This window comes from Rattus norvegicus, chromosome X (genome assembly GCF_036323735.1).
Source record: "Rattus norvegicus strain BN/NHsdMcwi chromosome X, GRCr8, whole genome shotgun sequence".
In the NCBI taxonomy this organism is placed as follows: Eukaryota; Metazoa; Chordata; class Mammalia; order Rodentia; family Muridae; genus Rattus; species Rattus norvegicus.
Window position 1 is genome coordinate 62,178,302 of NC_086039.1, and position 15,748 is coordinate 62,194,049.

General features: G+C 36.3%; 1 protein-coding gene across 1 annotated transcript in view; it reads right to left on the reverse strand.

The window, feature by feature from the left end:
* Pola1 (DNA polymerase alpha 1, catalytic subunit) overlaps positions 1-15,748 on the reverse strand; it is a 313,981-nt gene that overhangs the window by 149,827 nt on the left and 148,406 nt on the right. Inside the window, 2 exon segments of the mRNA NM_053479.1 lie at positions 6,576-6,707; positions 8,430-8,608. Coding sequence (NP_445931.1) covers positions 6,576-6,707; positions 8,430-8,608 — 311 coding nt within the window.

Here is a 15,748-nt window from a genome sequence, read left to right on the forward strand (position 1 = left end):
AAAGGTTAAATGAAATCTGTTCTGGTTCAATTTCTTACTTTACTACAAGAGAGTAGCTATAGGTGACTGGAGTTAGACTCTATGTTGAGTTTTCCCTAAATAGACAAGGTTAGAGAAATCAAACTGCAGAAAGAAATTCTGTTTTGGCACATCAGTTTTCTAGGTTTCCCTGGTTGTTGTCATGTATTTGACAACTTCTATGGCATTTCCTCAGCATTTCAAAAATCCGCCAATTTTTCCTACGGAGGTAAATTGCATCAGGTGATGCTGAAAGTCGAGGTTCAGCACAAGTAGACCAGCCAACTGCTGGGTGGCCATAATCAGAAGTGACAGTTCTTAATGTCTATCCTCTCCAAATGTGGTGTGGATCTCCTATGAGTTCCACAGGGTCATGGTCCAGTTTTGAGCCTACCAAAAGGAACTGATGCCATGAGGTTATGATTAAATGAAATAAAAACTAAAGAAACTATAGGAAAATGTTGATTATTTTCTAAAAAGTCAAGTGGCAAGTTGTATCTATCTAAAACTGTTTGCTTGTTAGAACTCCTTTGCAGCACAAACATTATCTTATGATTAATTTCTTGTGTAGAACAACCTATCTAGCATGTTATAGAGGATGGGGTGATCTGTATTTCACTTAAATTTGTACAGTAATAAATTTTCTTAGAAAAAGATTCTATCCAAACTATCATAAAAGCTGTTTATTAATTTTACTATGTGAACACTGCATGAAGTTACACCAAAATGTTACACTCCACTCAAAACTAACTAGCTTGACTTATACAAATCTAAGAAAATTCAGCCATTCACAAACAAAAGCATACCACTTCTCCATCAACGGGCTTGGTGTTAGGATACTGGCATGTCTGGTGTTCATTTATGTTTAATGTACCAATCAAATGGTGTGAAACCAGAAGAAACAACAGTTCTCAGGAAGTTCTTTTTCATTTTAATAAGATTTAGGATGAGTTTTATGGATTCCTAAAGAAATCACCTCTCTTTAAGCACCATTGGGCAGCAAGTATTGGGCTGCCCAGGAAGCCGAATTTTTGAGATAGATATCTATTGCTTCTATGTTGCAAGCCTTTACTACCACTTATAATTATGCTGTTAGTGCCTTTCTAAAAAGAGAAGCTCAATTTATTCTTTCTAAATGTTCTACATATAAAGAAGCAAATAAATAAACAATAATTCCCCCACCGCTTAAAGTTTAAACTATTTTGAACTAATGTACCTGTGATACTACTGCATATCGCAACCTCTAACTTAAAAGCTATCAGCCCACATCACCACAGGTAAGAAATGAGAAATTTTGAGGGTTATTGAACACTGAATATTTGCTGCAGAACAGCAGAGAGTTACTGAATGCGACTGCATGGCTCTCGAACAGATCCATCGTACAACATCATCCTCAGAAACAGAAAGGAGGAAGGCAATGGCAACGAGTGCCCACTTAGTAAGTAACACATTTGCTGGGGTCTGAAGTGAAAGGCTCTTTTGTCTTGCATTCATCAGGTTTGTTTACTTACTCTCATTCTGTGGATTCCTCATAACATCACTCTTGCTAGGAACCATAAGTGGTGGTTGCTCATGATGCTAAATGAGTATACATTTTAATGAACAGTTTAACCAATATTGTATTGTGGTATCATTTTGCTTGGGTGTAGAACATCATGCTTGATGGCTCGTATTAATAGTCTGGGCTGATATTAATACGTTTTGAATTCCTCATAAAAATTGGTCCCAATGAAATAATAATGTACTTCTTCCTCAATAATACAATAAGAAGTAAGACAGAGAAATAGATAGAGAGCAGCAGTAACAAGGTAACAAACTAGGTATCAATCTCCCCACCCTGACCCACTGTCCTCAAATTACCCAGTTAGGCATAGGACTTCTGTAGCAAGACAATGGAAGTATTATACTTAGGCAGGCTGCCCACTCTGCGTTGTAACAATACATGTGGGTACTGATTCCTTGTCACATACTTGGGTTGTGGACAAAAAGTTAAGGCTACTGAGGTGTGAATAGGCATTTATTGAAGCCTGCAGTAATCAACAATGCAAAATACCAAAGACAGGATGCTTTGAGGATCTTAAAATAATTGTAGAGTTTTGTATTAACTTGATATCAAATTTGTATGTCACAAATAAGCCCTCTTGTCAGTGTAACAGTGTGAAAAAATAATTTACAGAAAATACTAAAAATACTAACCTTTATTTGTTTGTCCCTTGCTTATCAAGCATCAAGAAACACCCACTATAAGATGAAGGGCTGTGGCAGAGATCACTGATGAAACACAGAAGGTATAACCTCTGTCCTCAAAAGTCATAATTCAGGAATATTCTGAGATTATAAAGCCTAGAGCTAATTTCTAAGAAATTACATCACTAATTCTGGACCTAGCCACTAATCAAGGGCTACCAGATAGCCAGTACTTACCTGTTCATTTTTTTTTTTTTAGATGGAGGAGCAGTCCTATGTGGGGTTACCAATATCTCAACATTCAAAAATAATAGCAAAGAGCACTAAGAAACGTTCTTCTGCAAGTACCCAGAGAGACAGGAAGACTGGAAAAGAAACACGCTTTGCCCTATTCGAACACCTTAACCACTCTATAATGAGAACTGGGGCACACATTTGGGTTTACTCTCTTCATTGTGTCTGTCACAGGTTCCACCTTTGGAAAGGTTTGACTCCATGTAAGTATTCAAATAAGGGTTCAGGCCACATAGTAACTGATAGTAACCGGACACGCCACCCCCTTCCTAGGTACTAAAATGGGTTTAATTTCCCGCTCATCAGCAAGGCATCAGGATATGTTAACATTTCAATCTCAGATTCGCTTTTTTGGACAGTTGAGGGGAACACTTCAGAAAGGAACCAGCTAAACAAACTTCCCAGCAGTACTTGACAGAGCTACACCTATTCTTCCCATTTCCAAAGCAGTGGAGAATTAATTACCAGTTCTATGGATCTATTGTAAGTATAATAGACTAAAGAGCTATCACAGACACATTTATTGTAAAAGCACAATCCCAAGAGTGTCTAGTGGAGGGCCAAAACGATTAACACAAATGCTTTGTCAGATCAAAGATAAAACCTGCACCGCCCAATTGAGGAATGAATTAGAACAGTGGGTTATCTTTCAAATTAACCAGGGCAGTTAGTGAGGAAAATTTCATGAAAGTGTAATTCTTAGCCTTTGTGAATCCACACAGCAGGCATTCTGCCAGCTGACAAGATGATGAAATTTTCATGCTTAAAAAAAGCCCTCTTCATTTCCCAATTTAGATTAGCTAGTGCTTCTCTCCCTTTGTGTGTGTGTGTGTGTGTGTGTGTGTGTGTGTGTGTGTGTGTGTGTGTGTGTGTGTGTGTTTGCTCTTGGGGAAAAAATTTAAGGGAGGACATGCTATCAATTTTTCATTCTAAACTTGAATCTCAAAAAAAATCCTTAAACACTTAGAGATTAATCTGCCTTCTTATGATTTAAAAAAAAAATCAGTTCAGTATTAACAGAGTAGCAAACACAGCTCCAAGCATGAAATCAATTTTGAATTAAGGCTTTTTTATGCCATGTCATTTTTAACATTTCACCAAACTTTGAAGTAAAATACAAAGTTGTCTTTCCTAGGTAAATTAATACATTACTGAAAACTGTGTTTGTTCAGTGTCTTGTACATTTCTATGCATGTGAAGATGTGCATGTTAATGGAAACGAGGATTCCAAGCGTACACTCAGGGTTGTATAGAATGAACAAAGTATCTCCTACTGCTAAAGGAGTGAGTATTAAAAGATTCCGCTGGGATATGGATCGGTTAATTCTGAGATCCGTAGATTTGGGAAAAGGTCACTCATCCAGTCAGGACTACTTATGCACGAATGAAGAGCATATGATGCATTTTTCCAAAACGCTAATGATTTAGAAGTATACTTTGTGAGTCTAATTTTTTTTTCGTGGCAACCTAATTTCATAGTAATCTAAAACTATGTTCCTTGGCAGGTTATATGGTTCGGTCAAGTGCTAAATTTTACCTAACTTTCTTCCAAGTTCCTCCTCTAAGAATGACATCTTTTCATGGTGTACATTGATTTCTCTTGCTGTAATTCTAAGCTAAAATAAATATAATGTTATCTGAGGTCCACAAATAAGTGCTTCTTCTGTTCAGTGAGTGTTTTTGAATATTATAAAATATGAAGTAGCCATTTTGGTAACATGCTTCAGAAAAAAATTCATTTAATCTCAGTATTTTATCTCAATATCCTTTCAAATATGCTTGCTGTGTAAGTATCTAGATAGATTGCCATTAATTATCAGACATCACACTAAACAGTGTCACTTGAGGCTTGGTTAACCAAAAAACTCAATATCATACCCTTCTGCTGGCAAATGTTGCATTGTGTCTGAAGACAACAGAAAATAGAACTGTCTCTCACCTACTTTTAAAATATACTCTTCATATACAACCTCAGCATGATACCAAGAAAAGAAAGGAAGGAGTTATTTTTCTTCTATTTGGTCACTTATGATTAGATCAGAAAGTAGAGAAGTTTCTCATTTTTGAGAATCAACAGTTCTACCAATCTCTAAGGACAAGAGTAACATTTGGATATTTTAACTAGAAATATCTTAACAAAGTCAATCAAGTAAGCATTTCAAGTGCAGAAAAACTTTCACTTGTTTGTTTCAGAGAAAGTTGGTGGATAAGAGAAAGTAAGAACTCTAACAACTTCATTTTAAATACCTGGTTTCCAAAAGGTGATTATTTAGCTTACAAAATGCTTCTGTAACAAAGGCGGCCGCCGCCACCACCGCCACCACCACCACCACCACCACCACCACCACCACCACCACCACCACCACCACCACCACCACATACAATTAGATTACAAATTCATCTTTGAGTTTGGACACATTCTAATTATATGGATCATTTTTCTTCCTATTCTCAACTTAGTCAAAACAGCTAGGAGCTAGAAGCATTGCTTTTATCATTAACATTTCCATGGTGAAGCTTTTGATAGACTAAACACAGATGGAAAAGTCAGGATTCGTCCCAAGAGTCAAGAATTATACTTTGCTCAATAAGGCCTGTAAATGAGAAGCTGAATAGTTTTGATTTGGGTTCTTCATGCTAAATAAAGGTCTAACATTTCATGAGCTGAACATCTCATACACTGCAGAATGTGAGCCCATAGATAACCTTTATTTCCATCCAGCTCTTCATTAAGTCCAGCACAGCTTTATTCACTAAAACTTTGCAGAGTTTCCCAAAATGTAGTCATAATTATTATTTAAAAACAGGCAAACCTACTTATTTTCTTTAAATGTAAATACAAATTATTCCATGCCAAATCATATTGGGACTCTGCGTTCTCATTCTTCATCTTAATCATCTACTATCTATTTTTATATTGTTAAATTTCTTATTATGTGAAACATGTTTCAAATTACTTCAAATGTGTTTCAAAGAAGAAAAACGCTATGTTACTTCTTCATTATCAAGGAACTAAAAAATATAGAATCAGAAAGTCATGGGTCTTATCTAATAGTACTTCAACATTTCTTTAACTGCCTTGTCAATACAGTCCTTGGTCTTGTTTTTATAGACATGGTTTCTTGTGTAGCTCAACACAGTCATTTAAAATTTATAGTGAATTTTGAAGTGACAGAAAATTTGTTTAAATGACAAATGATATGACATACAAAAAATGAGAAATGCAGTCCTTTTAAATTTTAATTTTTAAAGAGAAAAAATTCATTCATCTGAAATCTGTTCAGAAAACAAAACAAAAAATCAGAATAAAACAAAGATAGCTTACTTAACTCTTCTGAAATTTTTATTGTACATATATAAAAATAAGATGTCCTCTTTGAAATCTCAAATTGCATTTCAATTTAAAAGATGGTTCTTTTAAGTTCTTCAGAAAACTAATCAAGAAATTGGCTTAGATTGTAATGTGAACACAAAGTACTGGGCAGTGGTCAACCTACAAAAACCATTACCCATGACATCCTGACTCTACTTGCTGGAGATAGGCAATATTGGTATTTTTTTTCCAATTCCAGCCAAAGATCTGAGTTATCGTTTAATTCAGTTATCTAAGCAATGATAAAATGAAAATAAAATTCCTGAATATACTTTCACTTTTCTAAAAATCAAACTTTTAATCTTAATCCTCTTCAGTAATTAAAGAGATATGACGTTTGTGAGAAAAATCAAAGTTTTTATCATACTACTAGAATAAAATTTCATGCTTAGAGCAGATGAGATAGCTTAGGTGGTTAAGGTCTTACCACCAAGCCTAAGTGTGATGATCTCTTGGCAACAACTTGATGGAAAGAGAGAACCAACTCCCTCAAGTTGTCATCTAACAGGCATTATCTTGTACCACCGCCCAACACGCACACAAATAAGTAAATGTAAACAAGTTTTTTAAGTTATAGTGTGTCACATCTTATTAGTAGTATTCTATTATGAATTTCCCAAGTGTTTTCAACTTCAACAAAACTATAAAACAATTATTAAACCTCAGTAAACCAAGTGTGTAATGTCTTATTACAGATACTTACATCATAGTACTTTTTAATGCAACGTCTAATGTCCATGATCAATTTGTTGCTCAACTGTACCATAAAGGTCGCTGGTGAAGCCTTACAATCAATATTACTGCAACGATTCAAGCTGGGCTCCATATCCATTCCCTACAGAAACAAGTACACAAAAGGTTATTATTACCAGAAAAAAATGATATGCCTGAAACTTTCTCTTTTTTTCTTGGCACACAACACTTTTATAGGTGAGTTTTTAACTCTATTTTCCTCATTACTTATGTCTTTGGGCCTCCCACTAGAAGTATGTGCCATATATTCTTTTGCAATCATCACAATGAACTACAAAGTCAAAAGGAAAACCATGAACTCACTACTACAGAGAAGGTCATTTCCTCTTTAAAAATACCAGGGAAATCATGTTACCAAAAATAAAGTGTTTAGAGACACTTATCAAAAATTTTAATTCGCTGTCATTCATTACAAACTTGAAGATAAAGCAAGAACCCTTATACAACATTAGTTTGCTATTACTGCCTCAACTGAAACAGCAGAAGAATCTAAACTGTGAAAACACCATACTACAAAAGTAGTAAAGCAATCTCTTTTAATCTAAGACTGGCAAATTTAAAATTCTTGTCCTTTGAAAGAATCGAGATTATTTGGGAAAGGATGCTGAGAGGAGTATAAGTCTGGAAGAGTAACTATTAGCAGTTGGAGAAATAGTCTATTGTGTCACAGTTTATTTTCAACAAAGACAAAACAAATATAAGATATAGGAAAACTGTTGGGGTTTCTGGAGCATTTGTTTTCCTTCTGGATACTTAAACATCTTGGTTGGTTTCCTCCTCCAATCTGCTGTATAACCCTACCCGACAAGCTAAGCAATTCCAGGTGGAAGAGATTTCGGAGCTTGACATCGGCTCTTCCACAGTTAGCCCATCTGCAAGTCGTCAAGCCTCCATGCAATTAACTATCTTATTTACAGCTGTAATGAAGCAAAACTCAAGGATTTAGCAAGTATTGCTGATCTGTGGCTGCCTCTTCCTTGCACTTGCTTCCAAAAGCTGCTTTGTTTTGATTCAAAAAATGCAAAACATCTGCTGTTTGTCCAAATTAACTTAAAATAATTACTTTTAATTTAGATAAAGGATGTATTTTCCTTCAGTTTCAAGGTTTCAGAGTTCTGCTGCCTACTCATTTGCCAATGGCTAGCACACTTTTAACACTGCAGTGAAATAAAGGGAATTGGCCACGTTTCAAGTTCTGATCCAAGGTCAATGATACATTTTTGGCAGTACTCCTTGACAGGAATGTCTCCTTGTTATTTTTTTAAACATCTGATATGGAAAGACCACAAAATAGATACTAAAAAGTACCTCTGTAAAAACAAAGAGGTGAGAGGGACATGTAAAGACAAAAACTTTCCCAAACACCTAATACTTGTTAATTTGATTTAAGATAAACCCAGGTATTGCTCTGTTTAAATAAGTGGGGGGGTTGGTAACAGGAAAACACAGGTTACTAATTAAGGAGTTCTAATAAAAATATTTTGAGATAATGAGAATTTTGAAGAGAGTCCATTTAAAAAAAAGGTCAAGCACTGGAAGAAGGCAAAAACAATTATTAAAGCACATTCGATTAAGAATTTCTCAGCAGAAATGAAGCTATGAAAACAGAACTCACATAGCTAAAATTCTTTAAAGACATAAATGAAACATCTAGATTATCTTTATATATTCAGTGTGTGTGTGTGTGTGTGTGTGTGTGTGTGTGTGTGTGTGTGTGTGTGTGTGTTCTCTTAGGTGTAAGGAAGGGCACTCTGTACTGGTTTCCAAACAAAATGAAAGACAGAAACAAAATGGAATAACTAACCGAGCCTTCAAAGACATTATCATAAATATTTTCAGTTCCACATGAAGGACAAAGGCATTTGAATTTTTCACAATCCTTGTATTTCTCTTCATCAGTTAGCTGTGCTGGACCACCAAGGAGAGCATCATTCTCTTCATCTTTGTGATACTGATGAACTCTAAATTGAGTGGAGTCAAGTCCTATCAAGCAAAAGAAAAACAAATTTATGAGTATTCATCCAAACTAAAATATCCCCAAAGTAAATTCTAACAAAAACATCATTTCTAAGTTTGTATTTACACAGGTAAAAACCACTTGAACTCGAGATCATGTGGACAAACTATTTCTCTGTTTATTAGAGATTATGAATCAAACTAGTAACTCTAACAACACAATGTAGAAACATGTCACTGCATATACTGGTTCCAAAGCATTTCATAGGATTTTCTCCAGTTGCACAAAAACTCAAATAATTATATCCTGTTATTAATATATACTCTTAAAATAAAGTGCAACCATTAAAACTGAAAACAGAACAAAAATCCCATTAAAGAAAATAGGTTTGCTGCCATTATGACTCCTTCAAATGCAGACACAACTGCAAAACTTGATTTCAATGCAGCGGTCGATTTCATCTTGGCTCAATAGTTAACAGCATGTATGTTGCAATCTAATTCAGTGGTTATAATTCAGTAGCAGCATCTGAGACAAAGTATAGCATCATGTTCTCTGTGTGTCTGAAATTCATAAACTTAAAATGTATACAACGATGGATCTACACATTTCATAGGTCTACATACATTCAAAAGTCTTGAAGCCAAATGCAATTTCTACATTTCATTTGTAACAAAAAAATAAATAAATGTATATACTCTCTTGTTTCCATGGACTATTTGAAGAAATAAAACATTTTTACCAATTTAATTTCCCCTTGTTCAAAGCCTATCTGTCAAATTTCACTCCTTGGATTTATCAAACTCCTATCTATCTATATTCTCTATGGTCACTCAAGTGACACATAGTAATTAAAACTTCTTGGGGCAAGTGATTTCAGCATAGCAAGGTGGCAAACAAAGAATAGATAACTGTGATGTGGAACCTCAGCTTTCTCACCTGCAATTGTCACCAGCCATACAGTTTTGAACTTCAAATGAGAGAATGAAAGGGTAAGCTTAGTTCAGTGGTAACACAAAGTAGTAAATGGATACAACTCAATCTATAGTCACATGAAATACACGTTCATGCTATACATGAACTTAATAACTATGCCTCATGGAAATTAAAGTATTACCTAATAAGGCAGCATATAAGAAAAGTTTTAAAATATTTTTTCAGAACAATGCAGATAATGAGTGATATAAATTACTGTGATATATGGCAAAGGCCATCACTTTTAGTTTACAAGTTATCTGCCTTCTAAAAAAAAAAATAAGCAAACTATGGAGAATACACACCCTCATTTTTAACGTTCAAGAGGATAGAGGAACTGAATGTGAGAAACCACAGTTCTCCACAGTAACAGATAAATGCTCCTAATTCATTACTCTCTACTTGTGAATACAAGAGGATATTTTCACAGAATATGTTGATTAATCTGCAGGTAGGAGTAAGCAGCTCTAACTATTCTGATTGATAATCATTAATCAATTTCCAATGCTAATTTTAATTTAAAAAAAAGAGGTGGGGACAGGAGTTTTCTTTTTTTTTTTTTTTATTAACTTGAGTATTTCTTATATACATTTCGAGTGTTATTCCCTTTCCCGGTTTCCGGGCAAACATCCCCCTCCCCCCTCCCCTTCCTTATGGGTGTTCCCCTCCCAACCCTCCCCCCATTGCCGCCCTCCCCCCATAGTCTAGTTCACTGGGGGTTCAGTCTTAGCAGGACCCAGAGCTTCCCCTTCCACTGGTGCTCTTACTAGGATATTCATTGCTACCTATGGGGTCAGAGTCCAGGGTCAGTCCATGTATAGTCTTTAGGTAGTGGCTTAGTCCCTGGAAGCTCTGGTTGCTTGGCATTGTTGTACTTTTGGGGTCTCGAGCCCCTTCAAGCTCTTCCAGTTCTTTGATTCCTTCAACGGGGGACCTATTCTCAGTTCACTGGTTTGCTGCTGGCATTCGCCTCTGTATTTGCTGTATTCTGGCTGTGTCTCTCAGGAGCGATCTACATCCGGCTCCTGTCGGTCTGCACTTCTTTGCTTCATCCATCTTGTCTAATTGGGTGGCTGTATATGTATGGGCCACATGTGGGGCAGGCTCTGAATGGGTGTTCCTTCAGTCTCTGTTTTAATCTTTGCCTCTCCCTTCCCTGCCAAGGGTATTCTTTTTCCTCATTTAAAGAAGGAGTGAAGCATTCACATTTTGATCATCCGTCTTGAGTTTCGTTTGTTCTAGGGATCTAGGGTAATTCAAGCATTTGGGCTAATAGCCACTTATCAATGAGTGCATACCATGTATGTCTTTCTGTGATTGGGTTAGCTCACTCAGGATGATATTTTCCAGTTCCAACCATTTGCCTACGAATTTCATAAACTCGTTGTTTTTGATAGCTGAGTAATATTCCATTGTGTAGATGTACCACATTTTCTGTATCCATTCCTCTGTTGAAGGGCATCTGGGTTCTTTCCAGTTTCTGGCTATTACAGTTAAAAACAAAGGAACACCACCATGCTGGGTTGTACAGGTACACAATTGACCAGGCGCTGTCCCCTAGTCCTGCTCTACCAGCCGCGGCTGACTTGGCACACCTGAGTACATGGAAGAGCACACTGGTAGCCCACCTGCCTGCCACCTGCCTGCCTGATGCCTGATGCCTGCCTGATGCCTGCCTGATGCCTGCCTGCCTGCCTGATGCCTGCCTGCCTGCCTGATGCCTGCCTGCCTGCCTGATGCCTGCCTGCCTGCCTGCCTGCCTGATGCCTGATGCCTGATGCCTGCCTGCCTGCCTGCCTGATGCCTGATGCCTGCCTGATGCCTGCCTGCCTGACTGCCTGATGCCTGCCTGCCTGCCTGCCTGATGCCTGCCTGCCTGCCTGCCTGATGAGTTAACCAGGAAAGGACATGGCCTATTTGCTACTGACGGAGGAACACCCAAAAAAAAATCTCTAATTATGAGGGAAAAAATATCAAGCCTTATGCAGTATCTACTTTAGATGTTGACTTCCGGAAATGACCACTATTTTCCCATGGCAGTAACTAGGCCATCTGGGCTAGTTAATTACTTCAGACTTATTCTCGGGCTGAACTGTTTCAAGGAAAGAATCTTGTACTTGCTTAGCTATGGTGCTTGATAATGTTTAATAACACAAAAGCAAAATAAACTGCAATTAACTTTTAAATAATCAAGCCTGCAACATTCTTTGTACATGCTCTTTAACATTAAAACATCATTAAACAAGTAGTTTTCTTGGAAGGAAAATTACACATGTAACAGGCAAACTGAAGAAGGTTTACTTGTGTAAAGCTGGGTTTCAAAACGGGGGGGGGGGGGTGTCACAAATCCTTTCAGAAAACTGGAAAACCCAGACTGAAACAAGTCCCAAACTGACTCAGCACATGAAGTAATTTAACCAAAGACTCATAGAATATTTCAAAGTTTTGGTAAACTTGAACATTTTACTACTTATACTGGAACTTATTAAAGCTGGCCTCAAACAGGAAAAAAGTATCTGGTGCTGCCACCTAGAGGTGGAGATTTTGAATTTTAAGAGTGCAAAAAAGACCAGCAGCAGAAAACTCCCTTTGTGTGACAACCCAAAATTAAAAGCTGTCAAAAATGCCTTTAAAGCACAATCTTTACCATCACGCTTGCCCTGCCTGCATATACGTTCTGTAATTAATATTAAACTGCTCACAGTGTGTAACCCTAGGAAAGCTCAGCAAGAGATGTAAAACTGAATTCCAAATTCCTTACCTCTCCTAGGACAGCTTTCTCTGAACAATTGGTTTAAAGAAACAAACTTTAAGTCCTGTTTGAGAAAGGAAACTTCTACTAGACTGCCTTTAAATAGGTGACTTGAATCATTTGGTCAGGCAGAGAATAAAAAAGGGGGTAACTTGAGTGGGCTTTGGAAACTAATTGTCTGGCAGAACAGCTGTGGTTTCCCCACAATAACTAGAGATGATGAGATGTATGCTTATTTCAATCCTGCGACTTGTGGTGATCAAGTCACTTGTGCTGAGACGGGAAGGACAGAGAGGTAGTAGAATGAAATTAAAATACTGTCATTTATAATTAGAAATTTTCTAGGATCTTACATTATTTTGGCAACAGGATCAAAGCTCTCAGTTTCAAAGGCATATTTATAGAAGGAAGCATCAGAGGCACTGACTGGGTGGGTGAGCATAGCAGTTCAGTTTTAACTTAATATCGCCAGTCATAATCACACAATTTATTTAACATTTGACACACAATTACTTTTTCTGCTATTGTATTTTAAAAACCATCTTAGACTACAATGTTCATGTCTCTTCTCAAATATTTAAACTATTTATTACCAAGTCTTGTTTATCTGAGAAGTATTGTGATGTATTTGATCAAATATTTTTCCCTACTTCCAAAAGAAAAATAAGGTCTCTTAATACAACCACAAATAACCAGAGAAAGGCAGTTAGTTCCATATACTCACCATGCAAGTGGGAAAATGGAAAATCTGTACAGATGAAATTCTAATTGGGAAAGGAAGTAACTGGTACCCGCAAGCAGCTGTTTGTAATAAGAGTCAGCAAGGGTACTAGGGAAGCCAATTAATAGACTTGCTATTGTCATTCTTAAATTTAAAAAAATCATCTTAGGTAAATCAGTTTCTTTTGCATGAATCTAGGCTTATAAGTATCTGGCCTTACTAGAAAACAATACATGAAATACAAGTTTAGAACTTAAGAAAATATAGTGAAAATTTAAAGAGCCAATGCTATCTCCATAAACAGCTGTGTAGACAAAATGCCCAGTTTTATTCTAATAGTCCCAAGTGAAAATCAGGTTGAAGGAAATTAATCTATCAGCAATAATACTCAGAATTGAAAAAAAAAATGAATACCAATACAAGAAACACGATAGATCAAAAATATTACATGAAATCAAAGAAATTGAACATAACAAGTCCATACTGTAGAAAATCATTTACATACAATTATACACTAGGAAAAATTTATCTACGGTGATAGAAATCAGATGAGTGTTGCTGCTGTAGGAGTGTTGACTGGGAAAAAGTAGAAAGAATGGAGTAGTCAGAGGTGATAGAAATGTTCTAAAAACTGATTGTAGAGCATTCTTCAGACTTTATATAGTCGTTCCTGATTAAAAATATGTAACTCCTATTTATAATAATAATAAAAAACTATGTGGACTAGGAGATGTTCGAAGTCTATATTGCTAACCCAATATGTACACTGCTTTGAAAGAGATGGCTCTCCAAAATCTCAACAGTAACAAATTCCTACTGGGCAACATTCATGACTTCAACTCAAAATGTCTTAATGCTACTCCCGAGTATGAGTTTTAAATGAATGAAATGTGTACTGGCTGAGTATGCCTTTTCTGAAACACTTGCAACTAGATGTGGTTCAGGGCACAGACCTAGAATTTGAACAAATTTGCACATATATAACAAGATTCTGTGTTGATAGTCTAAATACAAAATTCTTTTACTCTCCATATAACCCTTGTATGCATAACCCACACATAATTTTATGCAATACTTTCAATGCGCTTGTATTTTGATTATGAACTGTCACATGAGAGCAGTTGTGAAATTTGATACCACATAAAGGTTTTTGGAGGGGGTTTGGTTTTGGTTTCTGTCTTTCTTTTTTTTTTTAACTAAAAAAAAAAAGGAAGAGTTAAGGAACTATTAAATCATTCACAGTAATAGCTAGGTACTAGTTAGTGCTAAAGGCTTCTGACTGAAACATTTCAGATTCAGGATGCTCAATCTATATAGTAGTTCAGCAGAACCTTTAGAAGTAACTTTATTCCTTCATTTGAATCTGAAAATTGATAGAATACCTTATACTAAATAAAATTTGGAAAATAAATAACAGGCTAATGATTACCTAGTTCACAAAAAGCCCTCTGCTTTTCCAAATATACTAATAGATGGGGTGAAAGGATCCTAGAATGGTTTAGGCTTCTATTCTAATATGTTAGTAATTTTTTAACTGCTTCCTCTTTATGATTTTGTTCAAATTATGTTTTTAAGCAATAAAGTTTTGACATTTGACAGCAAAGAGGAACCAACAACTTACCACTTTAACCCTTCCTGTCTTATTTATACACATATATTTAATACACTTTAGGTACCTTAGTATGAAACATTTAGTTTTCTTACTATGTTTTACCCATTTTTCTATTAGCAAGATTTTATAGTGATGAGAGCAAATCTATGACCTCTCACATGATAGGCAATTGTTCTACCACACAGTTATACCCACATCCCTATTTTTTGTTTTCTCTTTATGGTTTGCTATTTCTTGAGATAGAGTCCATGGTGACTTGAATAAGAATGACTCTTATATTTGAATACTTGGTGCCAAGTTATAGAAACTATTTGGGAGGGATTAGGAAGTATGGCTTTGAGTCTTCGAAAGATTCACACCATTTTCAGTCTGTTCTCTGCCCACTCTTGTGGATCAAGATGTGAGCTCTCACTGTTACTCCAGCTGCCTGCCACCAAGCCTTTGTCCTGCAGTCATAGACTCCAACACTTTCAAACTCCAAGCCCATTTAAACTCTTTCTTTTATTAAGTTGACTTTGTGTTTTATCTATAGAAAAGTAACTATGACAGGGTCTCATGTCCCAGGCTGGCTTTAAACTTATTTCTCCTGCATTAGCTTCCAGAGTGGTAGGATTACAGAAGTAAGCTAACATAGCTAGGACAAGCAACATAATTTTCATTGTCATTTGGGGAAGACTTAATTTAAGTAACCTTTTCCCGCCATTTTAATAACCTTTTATTTTATGTCTTTTGGAAACAGGCTGTGAGGTCTACTAAACATTCTTACAAAGAGTGAAATAAACTAATAATCACTTGGCCTGAAGTTAATTGAAAGAACCCAAAGCTCTATCTTGCCTTTGTATCCTTCAAAGTCTCCCATGATGCTGGTCATAAGAGGACTGACATTAAGATGTTCAAAGAATACACAAGTCAATCAGAATAGGAACAGGAGTCACTGGATAATGGTCTAGGGACAGAAGCCCAGCATGTAAGAAGAGTTTCTCACCAACTATCAAGATGTGAGGCTTGAAGATGATGGTGACATATAGATGCTCCCATGGGAGCTTAATCAAGGAAAAAAAAACCCTTCGACAAACTAATACTTAAGGTGCCTGCTAGTGGCATCA